The sequence below is a fragment of the Metarhizium album genome (genome assembly GCF_000804445.1).
Source record: "Metarhizium album ARSEF 1941 chromosome Unknown scaffold_50, whole genome shotgun sequence".
NCBI lineage: Eukaryota > Fungi > Ascomycota > Sordariomycetes > Hypocreales > Clavicipitaceae > Metarhizium > Metarhizium album.
In genome coordinates this window covers 30,709-46,495 of record NW_024467624.1, presented here as the reverse complement: position 1 = coordinate 46,495, position 15,787 = coordinate 30,709, and the positions used below count along the sequence as shown (strand labels likewise).

The 15,787-nt window shown below is 57.7% G+C and overlaps 5 protein-coding genes across 5 annotated transcripts; 2 read left to right on the top strand and 3 right to left on the bottom strand.

Annotated features, from left to right (window-relative positions):
• Positions 1-352: 352 nt before the first annotated feature.
• Positions 353-2,935, top strand: MAM_08309 (Casein kinase II, regulatory subunit; the record flags this gene model as incomplete). Its single annotated transcript, XM_040827107.1, has 5 exons — positions 353-486; positions 592-723; positions 876-1,493; positions 1,624-1,855; positions 1,940-2,935. 5 exons carry the CDS (start codon positions 353-355, stop codon positions 2,933-2,935), a joined length of 2,112 nt encoding a protein of 703 aa, XP_040674896.1.
• A 198-nt stretch (positions 2,936-3,133) lies between these two features.
• Positions 3,134-3,566, bottom strand: MAM_08308 (stress responsive A/B barrel domain-containing protein; the record flags this gene model as incomplete). The annotated part of the gene is made up of 2 exons (XM_040827106.1): positions 3,134-3,346; positions 3,420-3,566. The coding sequence occupies 2 exons, from the start codon at positions 3,564-3,566 to the stop codon at positions 3,134-3,136; spliced, it is 360 nt and encodes a 119-aa protein (XP_040674895.1).
• A 761-nt stretch (positions 3,567-4,327) lies between these two features.
• On the bottom strand, positions 4,328-6,661 carry MAM_08307 (copper amine oxidase; the record flags this gene model as incomplete). The annotated part of the gene is made up of 5 exons (XM_040827105.1): positions 4,328-4,460; positions 4,549-5,393; positions 5,471-5,596; positions 5,669-6,245; positions 6,324-6,661. The coding sequence occupies 5 exons, from the start codon at positions 6,659-6,661 to the stop codon at positions 4,328-4,330; spliced, it is 2,019 nt and encodes a 672-aa protein (XP_040674894.1).
• Positions 6,662-7,647: 986 nt separating this feature from the next.
• Positions 7,648-9,418, top strand: MAM_08306 (Amino acid/polyamine transporter I; the record flags this gene model as incomplete). The annotated part of the gene is made up of 5 exons (XM_040827104.1): positions 7,648-7,820; positions 7,882-7,958; positions 8,021-8,296; positions 8,358-8,526; positions 8,596-9,418. The coding sequence occupies 5 exons, from the start codon at positions 7,648-7,650 to the stop codon at positions 9,416-9,418; spliced, it is 1,518 nt and encodes a 505-aa protein (XP_040674893.1).
• A 3,660-nt stretch (positions 9,419-13,078) lies between these two features.
• Positions 13,079-15,333, bottom strand: MAM_08305 (uncharacterized protein; the record flags this gene model as incomplete). The annotated part of the gene is made up of 3 exons (XM_040827103.1): positions 13,079-14,675; positions 14,778-14,880; positions 14,934-15,333. 3 exons carry the CDS (start codon positions 15,331-15,333, stop codon positions 13,079-13,081), a joined length of 2,100 nt encoding a protein of 699 aa, XP_040674892.1.
• Positions 15,334-15,787: the final 454 nt, after the last annotated feature.

The following is a 15,787-nucleotide window of genomic DNA, read 5'->3' as shown; positions in this document are numbered from 1 at the left end:
CGTCCTGCACTCCGGCTCACTGCGCACCTCGCCGCGGAGCACCGAGGACTCGTGACACAGGCGCAGCGGCTTGTCTCGGTTCGCACACAGACGCGACCAATGGGGCGGCTTCACCCCCGAAACGACGCCCCCGGCCCCCGCCCCCTCCCGTCTGTCTGCACACGATTCGAGCGCTCGGAACGTCGGAAACGCTTCCCGCAGACACGTTGCATAACTCCTCTTGTCCCACCCCATTCATGGCACGATTCGTTTGCCATCGCCGGGCCATCTTTCCTTCATCCCCAGTCGGAACTGCAGCCCAGCCGCCCGAGAGGAGAGCCATTCCGGAATGTCAGGGCCAGCGCCAGTCGACATGGACGACAAGTCACCGCCCGTGAGCAGCCGAACCGCCGACGGAGACCCTCCAAAGCGACCGGTCCCGGTGCCTGGCCTGTCGTCTGACGCAGCTCCGAGGCCGAAGCGTGGCAAGTACACCTCTGTTGCATGGTATGTTCAGCCTCGACGCCACGGCCCTCGGGGGAAGGGGGGCGGGGACGGGTGCCAGGTGGTGGTGCCATGTCGCGCTGCATGAGGTTGCTGATGATGCCCAAGCAACGAGTGCAAGAAGAAGAAGCTCAAGTGCATCCCCGTCAACGGCTCGAGCTGTGAGCGGTGCCTGGCCGGCGGCGTCACCTGCGTCTTTGCCGCCGTCACACCGCAGAGCAGCAGGAAAAAGGATGAGAGGTGCGTAGGCCGCGGCGTCGTGCCGTCCGTCCCTCACTCCCCGACACACCTTCACGCCCGGCATGCTCGTGCTCGTGCTCGCGCTCATGATGGACTCGGACTGCGTGCGAGAACAGAGGCTGACGAGTGCCGCCCGCCGCCCGCCGCCGCAGCAGCCAGCAGATGCAGGCCCTGGGCGACGAGCTGGCCCGGTTGCGACAGCAAGTCACCCATCTCAGCCGCGCCGTCGACGAGCTCAAGCACCAGTCGCCGGGCCCTCGCGCCGGCCCGTTGGACGCCGCCGCGGCGGCTCGGTCGCCTTCCGCCGTCTCCAAGGACCATGTGCCCAAGCATCCGCAGTTTGTCGGGCCTACCCGGCCGTCCTACGGGCTCGTCATTGCCGAACGATCCCTCACGCGCATGGGCATACCCGCCTCCCCGTCGCCGTCTCCGAGCCGTGCTCCGTCCCCGGCTGAGCCCGAGCAGGCCGAGGCGACCGACGGCGAGTTCTGGGCCAGCTGCCCCCCCGACGAGATGGCGAGGCTGCTGGCCGTCTACGAGGAGGAGGTGGAATCCGTCTACCCCTTCATAGCCATTGCCGAGCTGGCATCCAGGTCGGAGCAGGTTCTGCGCGCCATCCGCGACCCCCGACTCCTCCATCAGACGCCCGCCGCCGACGCCCACGAGCCGCCCCTGACCGTGACGGACGTCAGGCTGGCCAAGCTTGCCGTGGCCACGGCCATTGCCATAGAGGCCCACGGCAAGAACGGCCTCTGCGCCGCCATTGCCGAGTCGGTCGAGGCCGAGGCGGCGCGGATATCGAGGGCCGAGGTGGACCTGAGGGGCATCCAGCTTCTCATCCCCCCGCCCTCGAGCCGCCGTTTCTAACCGCCGGGCGCAGAGCATATACCACTTCCACAGCGACGACGAGCTGCTGGCGTGGCGGACGATTGGCGTTGCGGCCCGCGAAGCCCTCGAGATGGGCCTGCACCGGCGCAGGAGCCTCCACGACAACTTTGCCGATGCGCAGTCGCGCCACGCCGCGCTCAGGGTCTTTTGGTGCTGCTACGTCCTGGACCGTCGATGGAGCTTCGGCACGAGCCTCTCGTTTGCCCTCGCCGACAGGGACATTGACCCAGCGCTGCTGGAGCCGGTCAGCGAACTCGACCCCCCGACTCCCTCCCCGTTGTTTCCCGTGACTGCGTGCTGACTGACGTGACGGGGCCGTGACGGCTAGGACATCGACTCGCCCTACCTCAAGTGCATGGTCGGGTACGCGCGCCTGTGCTCCAAGCTGTGGGACGCGATCCCGCCGTTTGGCGCGCCGTGCCAGTCGATCCCGGCGGACGTGGCGCATGCGCTGGACTCGAGCACGCAGGCGTGGCTCGAGTCGATCCCGCCTCACCTCCAGATGCGGCATCCACGGGTCTTCTACTCGACCAGGTCGCAGCCCCGGGTCCTGCACCGGCTGCGCGCCTTTCTGTACCTCCGGGGCAACCTGACGCGCATCTCCATCTACCAGCACCACCTGCTGAGCGCGGCCGCCATCGAGGCCGACCTGGCGCGGGCCAAGGTGGCCGTCGAGCTGGCGCAGGACACGGTCCAGGTCCTGGTCCACCTCAACGCCACGTCGGACATTTACTCGAGGCAGCAAACCGCCTTCAACTACTTCCTCCTCAGCGCCTTTGCCGTCATCTCCCTGGCCATCTGCCACGCGCCCAGCACCTTTGCCGCGGGGTGCGCGCAGAGCTTCATCGACGCCGTCGGGCTCGTGCGCGGCTTCAGCCGGCACAGCATCGCCAGCCACCGGCTGTGGAAGAGCATCCGGGGCCTGCTGCCGCGCCTCAAGAGCCTGGGCCTGCAGGACTGCGATGACGGCGGCGACCACCCGAGCCCGGCGGCGGCGGCACGCGGCCACAGCCCGGGCCAGCCGCAGCAGCAGCCGGCGAGCACGGGCATGAGCATGAGCGCAAGCGCAAACAACGACGGGCAATCCTACCTCCGCGGCCGCCGGTCCCTCGGCCGGCCCGACGACGACATGTGGGCGGCGGGGGCCGAGATTCCCGACATGGCCGGGCTGAACAGCGACATCCTGACTCTCTTCGACACGCTCGGCCAGGGGACGCCGCACCAGGACGACTTCGACGCGGGCTTCTACGGCGCCCTCGACGTCGACTTGGCCAACGCGGACGGGCTAAACATTTCGCGCCGCTTCCTGCAGGGGCTCATGTAGGCGAGACGATGGCATGCGCGTACGCGCGTGCATGCGGTTTGAATGAATAGTGGTGTGTGTTCTTTTGTCTCGTCTCTTCTTGTTACGCCCCCCTCCCGTCCGGCCAAGGACAAGGCCAGGGCCAAGGGCCAAGGGCCAAGAGCCAAATTGATACATGTGTACATGAAAACACCGGACAGACCCCCAGCCACCACCCAGCTACAGGCGGTTCTCGAAAAACACCACCATTGCACCGCTGTGCACCGTCCTCGCAAACGCCCGCAGCTCGGCGTGCGCGGCGCACTCGCCGTCGTAGTAGGCCATGTCGGCGGCCGAGCTGAAGACGGAGACGGCGGCAAAGGTGAAGCCCTGCGCGCGCTGGTCCGGCTCAGCCGGGCCAGCCACCACGGACCGGATGTAGGGCTTGCCGTGCTGGGGCGGGGGGTTGCGTGAGAACGGGACGACGTGAGAGCGCGAGAGGATGCAGAAACATCCGAGCACGTACCTTGAGGGCCTTGGTCGGCATCTGCTGGTACAGCTGCAGCAGGCGTTGCTGGTCGTCGTTGCTCGCAATCTTGAACAGGGTGACGCGGTGGATCGGCGTTGCCGTGGCCGTGGCCGTGGCCGTGGCTGGGGTTTGCGGCTGCGCCATGTTATCTCTCCAGATGAAGCAGAAGGGGGTTTAATTTGTTGCTCGGCCAAGTGCCGTGTGTGCCCAGACGTGATGTTTGTACAGAGTACAGAGTGCAGAGTGCAGAGTGGAGGGGGAGCCTTGGCGCAAATATCATGTCGCGCGGCTGCGTCTGTTTTTGTGCTCTTTTTTTTTTTTTTTTTTTTTTTTTTTTTTTTTTTTTTTTTTTAAGCAGCGCCAGCATTGCATTACGCCGGTCCGAGTGCCCGCCCTTGGTACTGTGTCGTGCCAGAGAACCGTACGTAGAGCGTGTACTTGAGCGCTGTAGCACGTACGGGGCGAGGGGGCGCCGGAATTCGGAAAGCCTCGCTTGGCCGGCGTGTCGGAATGGTCCTGGTCCTGGTCCTGGTCCTGGTCCTGGTGCGGCAGGCTAGCGCATCTACGTGACACGGAGACGCTTGCACGACACGGGCCTTGCGGACGGTGTTTTGTCGTCCCGACACGGACACGGATAGCAAAAGTGGACAGGACAGCTTGTGAATTTGTTATTGCGGGAAAAGAAGAAAAGGAAAAAAAGGGAAAAAATGCAGCCCGCGCCAAGAGGGCCAGGACGTGCTCGCAAAAGTGCCCGCACAAAGCGTTGACGCTTCGTGTAGCTACAGTAGGGGCATCCTTGCGTCTCGAAAGAGGACAGGTTCACTTGCTCGAGTGCGTGTCCTTTGGTCTGTGGCGACTGAATTCGAATCTAGCTTGTACGTACGTATATTCGTACACTATTCCCGTTACTCCGACGTCCTACAACACTCCCCGCCGGCCAGCTTTGATCCGCTGTCCGTGCCGGACGGCACGTCGAGCGCAGGGTTGCCCGTGAAGAAGTCGGACGGCGTAATGTGCACTTGCAGCATCTCCACAGGCCTGAAGCAGTGTTAGCAACCGCTCGAAAATGGGACAGATGAGAGCGCAGAGAGGCAAAGGGGAAAGGGGGACCAAAGGTTTCGCATACATGACCGGCCAGTCCTCGACCCTGGGGTTGTGCGTCAGCCCAAAGACGGTCCACACCACAATGTCCTGGTCGTCGACGTCGTCACCCCGGGCGGCGGCGTCGGCCAGACCGCCCACCTCGTTCCGGCTCTGCAGCGTGTACCGGCCCCCGGCGTACAGCTCGTCGTCCTTGTACCTCGTCACCCAGACGTGGTGCCGCGCGAACCGGGCGCGGTTCGACTGCACGCTGTTGGGCGCAGCCAGCAGCAGCTGCGTCGGCGGCGTCGCAATCTTGTACCCGACCGGCTTGCCGCTGACGGGATTCCTGCTTGACACGTTCTGGACCTTGAAGACGCGGTTCTTGAAGGGGTCGAGGTCCAGCCCGGCCGACGTCTTGACGACCGACGTCCGCACCTCGTACAGGTTTCCGTGCGGGTTGGTCGCCGGGTCCGTGGCCACGGGCACGCTCTCCTCCTGGACGAGCGAGTTGCGGTGCCCGTCGACGGCGGGGTCGATGCGCACGCAGAAGATGTGCTGGTGGTTCTGGGCGAGCGTCCCCGGGCTGACTACGTTGCCCCACGGCGCCGTCTTCCCGGGGTCGATGTTGACGACGGACACGATGCCCGTTGCGCGCGCCTCCACCGTGATGCCCGCCGCCTGGTCCAGCTTGAAGGCGAAGACGTACTCGTAGTTGGCTAGGGTGATGATGAACTGGACCACGAGCTCCCGGCGCCGCGTCACGACCGCGCGGCCAGTCCGCCAGTTTGTGTGCTTCCAGTTGATGCCGTTGTCCTGCTCGTGGAGGCAGATGACGTTCTTGCTCACTTGGGCCGAGCCATTGGGGTTGGTGAGGAGGCCGTCAAAGTACTAGACGACCGGGGAATGTCAGTCCTCCGACACACGGGAGTGGGCCGGGCTCGTCGTGGCCCTCGTGGGCCGCCTACCTTGATCACACCGAGGCAGTCGCATCCAAGGGTCAGGTTGTTTACGCAGTTTCCCAGCCCACCGTCGCCAAAGTCAAAGGCTTGCTTGCGATGGAACGGGGCTCTGGGGTCGGCATACGGCACCGTCTGGAGGAGCGTCAGGCACCGGGTTGGAACTGGCTAGGGCGGGGGCGGGGTGAGGGGGGGGAGATTTCTCACCATGTCGCTGATGCTCAGCCTGTACAGGACATCGCGGCCGTCGTAGCGAATGTCGTGCAGCACCGCTCCCTCTCGCGGGTTGAACGTGACGCGGAACCGCCACTTCTGCCACTCGACGAGGTTGGTCTCGGACACGGCGAAGCTCGCGCCCTCGGGCTGCACCACGGCCAGGGGCTTCAGATCCCTCCTGGTGCCGCCCGGAACGAGCTCGGGCACGTATTCTGCGGGGCGGCAGTGGTCCAGGACGCGCGTCTTGTGCGATGCGCCGCTTAGCGGATCGCCCTTGCCGCCCGTCGCCGGCTGGTCGATGCGAATCACCTCCATCTTCCTGGCGTCCACGACGGGGATAAAGGGCAGCGGGTAGGCGTAGAAGTTGGAGTCGGGGTTCCCGCTCCTCGTGTCCCGGCCGAAGCAGAGGCCTTGGAAGAATCGAGTCTGGCCGTCGGCCTCGTCTGGCCCTCCGTACGGCCATGGTTCCACGACGAGCTCAAAGCCCTCGGGGAGCTCTATGGTCTTGAGCTTCTCCTGGAAGACCGACGACTTTGTGATGCATTCCACCACTCTCTCGAATTCGAAGCTGTGTTGGGCGGGTGAGCCGGGTTCATCGCTGCGCGAGGCTCGGGGCATGCACGGGGGGGGAACGCTGTCGACTTACATGGACAGACTGGCATGGTGCTCCTGGCCCACCACGGTGTGCTTGATCCTCTCGGCCAATGCGAGATTGATGACGGATTCGTGATATTGCGTGGGCTCGGCGCCTCCAATGACATCGTACTTGACCTGCGCGAGGCGAACGGGGCGAGGGGTGTCGGCCACCACCTTGCCCGCGTGTTCGAGGCTCAAGAAGCCGAGCACATGTTCCTTTTCTGGCTCCAGCAAATAGATTGCCCGAAAGTCGATGACGGTCCCGGGATGCAGCTTCAAGACGACGTCTCTCGCAACGTTGGACTCTTTGACAGAGAGGTCCGAGAGGGGGTGTGGAACCGGCGACATTGTCACGGCGGCAGGACGGGGTGCGCGCGGGAAATGGGTGGCAGGCAGGCTTGGTCGGAGGGAGGAGAGAACAGGACAGGAGCGCCGATGGATGAAACGAAATCAAGGACGGCTCGGGCAGCCAGGATACCGCGATTTAATCTTGAGCGTTGCCCCGAGGGCTCACTTTGCTGCTCTGGTCACTGGTTCTGCCTGCGAAACTTTGCGGCTTCGGAACACGGCGTGCATTTTCCGGGTGGGCTGAGGTGTCAACGTGACGCACGCGCGTGTTGTTCAATTATTCCACCTTTCCCAATCCAGCAGTGAGCATATGGGGCTTAGTGCCGCACGAATAGCGATTTTCTGCCGCACAAATAGCAGGGCCCGTTGAGCGAAGCAAAAAAAATACGTTACCCCAATTCCCAATTGGGAAATAAAGTGAAGCTGCGGCCAATGAAACCCTTGCACACGTCTGCACTGCGCTTCTGTACCGTACCCTGCCCAAACCACAATTCGCCTGGTATGGTAGTTACATGCCGACGTCGACGTTTTTCGACAGTTGCATCCTTTGATTGCCAATAGTCCGGTAGATTCGACCACTTCCGACATGATCCCCCCCCAATCCCGGAACCGTCCGTCCTTCACGGCATCTCAGCGGCGGGGAATTACAGGGAGGGACCAGGGCGACCAGTCACATCGTAATTCCTTTAGCTACGGGTAGCTGAGAAAGATTCCACAGGTACCTTCACTGAAAAGTTGTGTGCAAGAGTGCCTTTCTAGATTGGGACTAGCGTAATCTATTTGCGTCTGGAATTAGCCCATACGTGTTTACCATCAAGACTACATCCAGCCTCCTCTGCCATCACCGTCACGATTAAAACTTGCACAACTCCCGTTGGAAACCATCTGCTGCAGCAGCTGCAGCAGAGAAAGCGCCGTCCTCTGGAGCACGCTCGCGCAGATCGCTGTTCTTCCAGTTCCAGTTCCGCAACACCCCAGGCAAAGCCATGGACGAGCAGCCTCTCGCCCAGTTGGGCCATCAGCAAGAGCTCAAGAGGCGATTCTCGCTTCCGGCGCTCGTCTCTCTCTGCCTCTGTCTCATGGCAACGTGGGAAGCCACGTCCACTGTCGTTGGAACCGCCCTTGTCAGTGGCGGCTCTCCCTGCCTTTTCTACAACTAGTAAGACGAGCCCGTGTGACGTGCCTGTCGAGGATCGAGAGCGCTGACTGACGAGGCTTAGCATCCTGTCCTTTGTGCTCTCAATGTGCGTTGCTGCCTCTCTCGGGGAGATTGCATCCATCTATCCGACAGCTGGAGGTGAGGAAGGGGCCTCGTGGCAGCGGGTAGCCTCGCCGTTTGCTCATTCATGTCTGCCGCAGGTCAATACCACTGGGTTGCGGCTCTGTGTCCCGGACCTGGCAAGACGGCCGCTGCCTATTTTACCGGTTGGATCTCGGTGGGTGGCCAGATAGTCTTTACGTCATCCGCGGCATTTGCTACCGGCCTGCAGACCCAAGGCTTGATAGTGCTCAACCAAGCCAACTATGTCCCCGCGAGATGGCAAGGCATGCTGCTGTACTGCAGTGTACTGGCCTGTGCAGGCGCGCTGAACATCTACGGCATCAGGACAATGCCTCGTCTAAGCATCCTCTCAGGTTGGTTCCCATGGCAGAAGATCCGGAACCGTGCCAGTTCTCTTCTTTCTAACCAAGCCAGGTGTCATCCACGTTGCCGGGTTCGTGGGCATACTTGTGACGCTCGCGGTGCTGGCCGACAAGACCACCAGTGACGTGGTTTTTGTCGACTTGGTCAATGACAACGGCTGGGATAACAATGGGGTTTCCTGGCTGGTCGGACTTATCAGCGCTGTATATCCGTTTCTCGGGTAAGACGGTTGTTTTCTGTTTTCCGCCTTGTCCTGCTGCTCTACTACGTTGCTGACTTTGGTGCGCAGCTACGATGCAGCGTGCCATCTCGCAGAGGAGCTGCCTCAACCAAGCCGAAATGTTCCCCTGGCAATGGTAGGAAGTGTCCTTATCAACGGGGTCATGGGTCTGGCATATGTCACTGTGCTGCTGTACTCGGCCAGCTCTACGGACCTGGAAAATGCGCCCATGGGATTCTCATTTATGCAGATATTCCTCGACGCTACCAACTCACGGGTTGGCGCCACAGTCATGTCTGCCATGTTGACATCCGTTGCGGCCGCGTCGGCCGTAGCCGGAATCACGTCGACATCGACAACCCTCTGGGCGTTTTCCCGAGACCAAGCTACCCCTTGCCACGAGTTTCTATCACACATCAGCCCCCGTCTTCACATTCCCCTAAACGCCGTCGCGGTTGTCGTTGTGCTTCAAGTCTTACTGGGCTTCATCTACCTCGGAAATGACACGGCCTTTAGTGCCATCCTTTCGATGGCAATAGTCGCGCTTTACCTGTCGTATCTTTTGCCCATCCTGTACATGCTCCGGTATGGCCGGTGGAACTTGCAGCCCGAACAGTACGGTAGATTCCGTCTCGGCTTTGTGCCGGGCATCGTGCTCAACCTCTTGAGTGCTGCGTGGATGATCACCGTCATGATATTCAGCTTGTTTCCGGCAACCTTGCCCGTCACTCCACAGAACATGAACTACTCAATAGTCGTGCTTGGTGGTTGGATAGTGTTTGGACTGGCCTACTACTCGGTCCGTGCCAGGCACAAATTTCAAGTTCCGCTCGTGGACTCCAACGCTCTGTCTAGAATCGACCCTCATCTGCAGGGACTTGAGAAGAGCTAGACGGCCAGTGCTCCGAGTTCATAGGACCCATTTACTACAAGGGCAACGTTGGTTGCCAAAATGGTCCTTTGGGTCGACCATTTGAATCGAGGCGCCTTGCAGTTTGTGACCCATTGCGGAGCACGGTTGGGCTCCTCAAAGACGATATCCCACCCGTAGTGGGTGTGGTCGTAGCCCAGTTCCAACTTCCAACAGGGCAGTTTGCAGAGACTCGGTCCCGGATCGTGGCAATCCCAGGCAGAGGACCTCCATGGGTTTCGTCCATCGTCGGGGCGGCGGCCCTCGTATTGCGTAGATGTAGCTTGCCAGGAAATGGCACCACCATCCATTGATTCCGCCCATCGTAGTAGCAACGTGCAGGCAGGCAGGCCTGTCGAAGCTCGCCACAGAGAGGTTTTGCCAGGCCGACCTTGTGAGCCGTAGTGCCTGCGCTTCGTTTACCAGTGCGTACAAGGGCTTATGCGTTGGTGCGGAGAGGACAGAAAGAATGTTGGTTTCTGTTCGTCCTATATACGCGTTTTCAGCATCAGACCTCCTTTGGTGCTCCCGAGTCCCGAGTCCCTGCAGCCACACAAGGGCGTCGGCAAGACGCCTGGCGCCACTTTCATCCATGTGCAGGGGACAGGTTAAATTATTCACTGGGAATCCCTGACCCTCGCGCCACACGATTTCGGGTCGGCTGCACCCGAAGGCTTCTTGTCACACGGGTTGATGGGATGATGTCCCGGATGCGGCCAACAAGCCCGACATGAACCAAATTAGCTCAATAGACAGGGCAAAGCTCCCTAGACGGTTTGGTGTTCAGGGCGTAGTTTCTCACGACAGACGAGCTAAGAGCAGTGCCTGCTCGTGTTCTATATTCCCGTGGCCAAGTACAATAGACCTCACTCAGAACTCTGAACGCTGTCACGTGGAAAATACTGTAAAACCGAAATTTTAAAGCGTATCAGTTTTGGGCATCATGAACATACATGCTCTTAAAAACAACCTAGCCAGTCTCCTTACTTGACTGACTGGAAATCTTTGATTTTATGCTTGAATGTAAGTCGGCGCCAGGAAGAAATTCCGTCAACTCCCCGAGACCCCAGCACCATCGGGGTAACTGGCGAGTCTTGCAAATTTCCAAATACTTTGACACGTAGCAATAGCACCCAGTCTGCTTGTTGGAGAAATTGCTCATGTCTTTGTTGCATGCAGATATCAACGACAACAAGTGGTATTCAATCAAATTGGTCGGCCGCGGCAGCCTTATCATTTGCAACAGCGAAAAAGCCTGGCACCCTCCCGTGCGCAAAATATGGACTCCAATGTACCCAAAGTCAGCCACTGCGAATAGACTTGAGGCGGGAAGAAGGAACGCCAATGCCCCGGAAGCATGCAAGCAAAGCACGGCCAGCGGTTTGATAAAGGTGACGACTAGCGGTCCCAGGAATTCAATCACTAATGCCCCAGCAAAGACGGCGAGCAAACGGCTTGTCAGAAAGAGGGCCTCCTTTCGCGCCTAATGGAAGTCACGCCGATGGCGGAAGGCTGTGTACAAGTGTAGATTAAATATCAGGCGGCCGGCAAGCATTAACGCCAGAAAAGCCTAAGGCTTTATAACGAGCCTTAGAGCTGTGGCGACCTGGCGCAAGCCCCAGTCGCTACATGTGGAAGCCTGCACTACCGGCGTGGCAAACCAAATATATTGTGGTGTCTGCTTCGTCGCCATTAGGCCTAGAGAGGTTACCTGCACGAGAAGATAGTGTTAGCTAAACATATACACAAGAAAAAGGCGGCTAAAGCTGGGCATAACTCCCAAGCAATGTGCAGTGCTAGGTTTCATATGGACTACTTGGCGGGTACTATAGTCGTGAGTAAGAAGCTGACTCCTCTGTTAATTGTGGCCAAGATCATAGCGCGCTTCCAGGGAAGGTTGAAGAGGCATAAGTGCTCACTAAATTGCTAGAGGGAACTAATATCCTTAGCTTTATTCCCCTAGGCAGTTTGGCCGACAAACTTGGCTGTCCCCCGACTCTCTGCGTCTGTGGCTCAACTGAAGCCCTTGAGCACCTAGTTCAACAAACAACCGGAGCTAATATCAAAGGCCCACTCAAGATCAAGTGCGAAAAGACTGCGCCGTCTCAAAAGCAAGACGCATAGTCTCGCGACGAAGCCTGCAGACAAAAGCACTACAACCACTCTAGCGCATCTATGTTGACATCTTCGCCATGAGCGACGGATACAACAGAATGAAACATGCCGCGCTAATCAGAGATAATTACACATATCATCTCCATATATCTTGACAGATGTAACCACTGCAAGTATCCTTGGAGTGCTGAAGGCCTTTGAGGTCTACACACGACAACAATTCGACACATCCTTCTGCGTCATCCATCGAGATAATGACAGAGCGCTTCAGTAAAGAATATACGACATGGGTCAGATCCCAAGGGATCAACGACAAGCCCGCCGCTCCTGAGTCCTGACACACCGGCACAAAATGGGCCTGCCGAACGACCTAGGGGTGCAATAGGCAGGTAGTCTCGCCTAATGCAGGTTGGTGACAACTTTCCGGACGAATTGTGGCCCGAGGCCTGGAAAACTGCAGTGTATCTAAACAACAGATGGCCGCAGCAGGCAAACAAGTGGAAAACGCCGTTCGAACGGCTGCACTAGTGGCTACAGGACAACAATTGCGACAGAAGATACCTCCAGGGGCAGCCTAACATTAATCAACTTTAGGCGTACGGATGCCGCGCCGGTCCGCGTGGTGCATCATCTAATGCTAGACATAGCTAGCCCTTTACAAGGACCTCGCGTTGGCGCCTTGTCGGAGACTCGTTGGATGCTCGTTAGGGACGGAGGGTATATAGCTATACGTAAAGGGGAAGTAGGGGAATCTTCCCTCTCCTCTTTTCCTCTTACGTTTGTAGTTGATACTAGTAACGCTTACACGCAGTGGCCTGTAAGCCTAGTCCTTAGTAATCCATCAAAGCTACAACGTTTTAAAGGCAAGTATATTAGCTATTCTATTTCCCAGACGAGTACCTGAATACGCGTTGTTGAAATAAATATAGGGACGAAGAGCAGAGTCAAGCCCTGTTACACGGATCCTGCGGTGAACGCCTCAACTATATAATGCACAAATGTTGCAGCTATCACGACGCTCATATTAGGCGCACGCAGGCCTAGGCATCAAGTCCCAAAGGCCTGATGTAGCTTAACCTCTTAATATCGTAAATATTTAGGTCAAGTTACACACACAAGTATCTTCTTATATATATAGCTCATGTTTGCCAGGTTCTTTAGATTGAGGAACTAAAGTTCTTGAGACTATATAATACTATATGCTGGTATGAATCTTTGCTCCAAGCCCTAATATCTGTGACGAGCCCTTGTTACAACCTCTCACGCTGCAAGTGCCGTAGACGCCGTGGGCTGGGCGGCCGAGGACGGCGTTTTCTAATTCGCTCGTACTGGACCGTTCACTGGGGCTCCTGCAATTTCAACCTCGCGTCCCTATTAGGAGTGTGCGTAAACTGCAATGCTGTTCGTGATTCCGTCCCTGTAGTTTGCATGGGACAAAACTTTTACGATAAATAACCTCAAGACGGAAGTCAAGACTTGGAGAGAAGCTTCGAACCGCAAGTGTAAATTGACAACGGTCTCGTTGTCTCAACCCAGCCGGACGGGGTTCGACAGCTTTATGTCCACGGGCTTCCCGGACAGGGTCACCCAGAGGATCGTCGGCTCACTCCCAAGCTTGATCGACTGTATGGGTTGGAGTCCCACAGTGGCAGCTGTGCCATCAGGGATGGTGACGGGAACAGGGACGCTGCACGTGTTCCCGTTTGCCGTCACCTGCACAGACACAATTGCATTGCCGTCGGCAGAGTACGTGTGTGTTGACTTTGGCTGACATCCATCTAGCGTCATCCGGTTCAGGAAGTAGTTGGCAATGTCGTCGTGCTTCAGAGACAACAGAGGCCAATTTGTTAGACGCGTTATTTCTTGGGTGACTGTCTCAACCCATGCCATGAGGAGAGATAATTTCCCTGATTGTGTGCCAATAGTCATAGGAGTGACGTCAGTCTGGCGCATGTTGGCCTGGTGGAACATATACGGGTCGGCCTGGAGGCTGAGAAGGTTACGCACGTTGACGGCACGCGCGTCGTCTAGGAGGTTGTTAAAGTCTCCAGAACCGCCAGACGTGTCCTTCCACTCCTTTAGCGTGCAGTAGGGAAGGTCGCAGTTGAAGTAGATAGTGGTGGCAAAGCGAGGGACAATAGTCATACCTTCATAGCCGTTGGACTGCACACTCGTGGGAAGGGGCCAGTATACGCTGTTCTGGTTGCGTAGAACCGGGCGAGTGTTGTCCCCAATAACGTACTTGATGCCGTTGTCCTTCCACGCCCTGATAGCGTCTGCATTGTGCAGGCCTGTGATGGCAGGCGGGATGATGCCCTTAGGAGAGAATCTAGTAGCCTTGTCGATGCCTAGCGACTTCAGAAAGGCCTGGTTAAAGAAGATCTCACGAGAGGCGTCATGGTAAGTGGCGTTGTTGAGCTCCTCGTGGGAAAAGGTGTGTGACACATGAGCAAAGGAGTTAAGGTTGGCCGGATTAGTGAACCAGAGGCCAACGGGGTCGAGTCTGGAGCACAAGGTAGACCACGTATAGTTCTTGAATTCCGCGGGCCAAAGGTCCACACCAGTACCAGGTGGCTTCTTGAACTCGAGAGGAGTATCTGGAGGAGAGTGATAGTCGACGGCGTAATTTGGTTTGCAAACCAAGGCAGAATTCCTTTGATCGGTGGCACTAACTATGTTGCCGTTTCCATTGTGGCCGAGCTCAAGCCAGAAGTCCGACCCGGGCGGTATGCGGGTAGCAAGATTCTTTTGCCAGTTGACGTGGGCGTCGAGGTCGCCGGTTCGGATCTTGAAAACAGAGTTGTTGGGATAATAGAGTTGCGTGTCGAGATGCACGTCATCAACCTGGACGTTCAGGTAGGTTTGGCGCTTGCCGACAAACAGACTACGGGTTATCCAGTGGATATAGGCGTGCTGCAAGAATGCAGATGTCTGAGACCAGGCAGGAGCCCAGCTGATGAACCATACCATCTGCTCGCGGCCGCTGACGGAATGGATCACCGCCGCCGTAGTCTTTGAAGGGTAACCGGCTGCCGGCTCAAAACTCGCCACCTCTTTGGTTGTTTTTGTGTTGGTTATGGTGGTCGGGTGGTGCCAGAGGCCCCGTGTAGATAAGAGAGCATTTCTGTTTTCATTTAGTTACGTGCCAAGGCGCGTGCGAGGGGGTGAATGAGCGTGCGTGCGTGCGTGCGTGCGTGTGTCATCTAGATTGAGGGTACTTACTTACGCTTTAATATTTGCTCCAGGAAATAAGGAAGTATCGCTGAGGCTAATCTTCTGCTCATCATTGTCGCAGCAGCCAGTTTGGTAGTTATTGGCAGGGGCAGTGCCTTGAGAATGTCAGGACAAGGCGTCCAGCGGTCGTTGCATTCCGTTGACTTACCGTAGTCGGGGATAGGATACGCATTCAGTCGAACCATGCGCACCTTGAAGGAGAACTGATAGCTGTATATCTGATCCCACTGCTGATCTGTGATGGCGCTTTGATATGAGCCGTTGACATCATGCGACACATTAGAGACGACGACGATACCGCCGTAATTGCCCCGTGTCGCTGAAGAGTTGAGCGCGGGCAGGGTTATGCCTCCGGCCGGGACAATTAGTGTTTGGTAGGGTATTCCATAGCCTTCAAGGCCCATTGATGCGCTCTTGGCATCGGCATCAGCGGGAGCAAGGATCAAGATGGTGCTCTCAGCAGAAATGGCGGCGGTTGGGACGATACTTCCAAACACGCAAAGCGCGCAAAAAGCCCCGAGGAAGACATCAGGGACAGCAAACCCCATGCTTCGTAGACTAAAGTCTGTCCACCTACAGACGGAAAAACAGAAGAAGAGTTAATATTAACCCGGGTGCTCTTTAACAACCTATTGCACAGCAGAGTTGCAGAGTTGGGCCAGGGCGAGATGGCTAGTGGGTTTCCCAATGTCACTTCAATTGCAAGGAAGAAGGAGTTATATGCTTGCAAAGGCCCAGATACTCTCCCTGTCTAGAACTGCGTCTAGATCTCTTATCATTGACCGCGCAAGGCCGGATATCCGGTGGCGCTACACAGACAGCTTAACGGCATGGATGAGCGATTTACTTCAAAGCCCCCGGCAAGACTAAGACTATTGCATTAAGAGTCGGTAACTTGGGCTGTGATTCACAAAATTAGGGTTTATTTGTTCAACCTTGAGTTTTCATCCCTGTTACGAAAAGGCCGTATTACAGCCCCAACTCAAGATCTGAGTGTGGGGT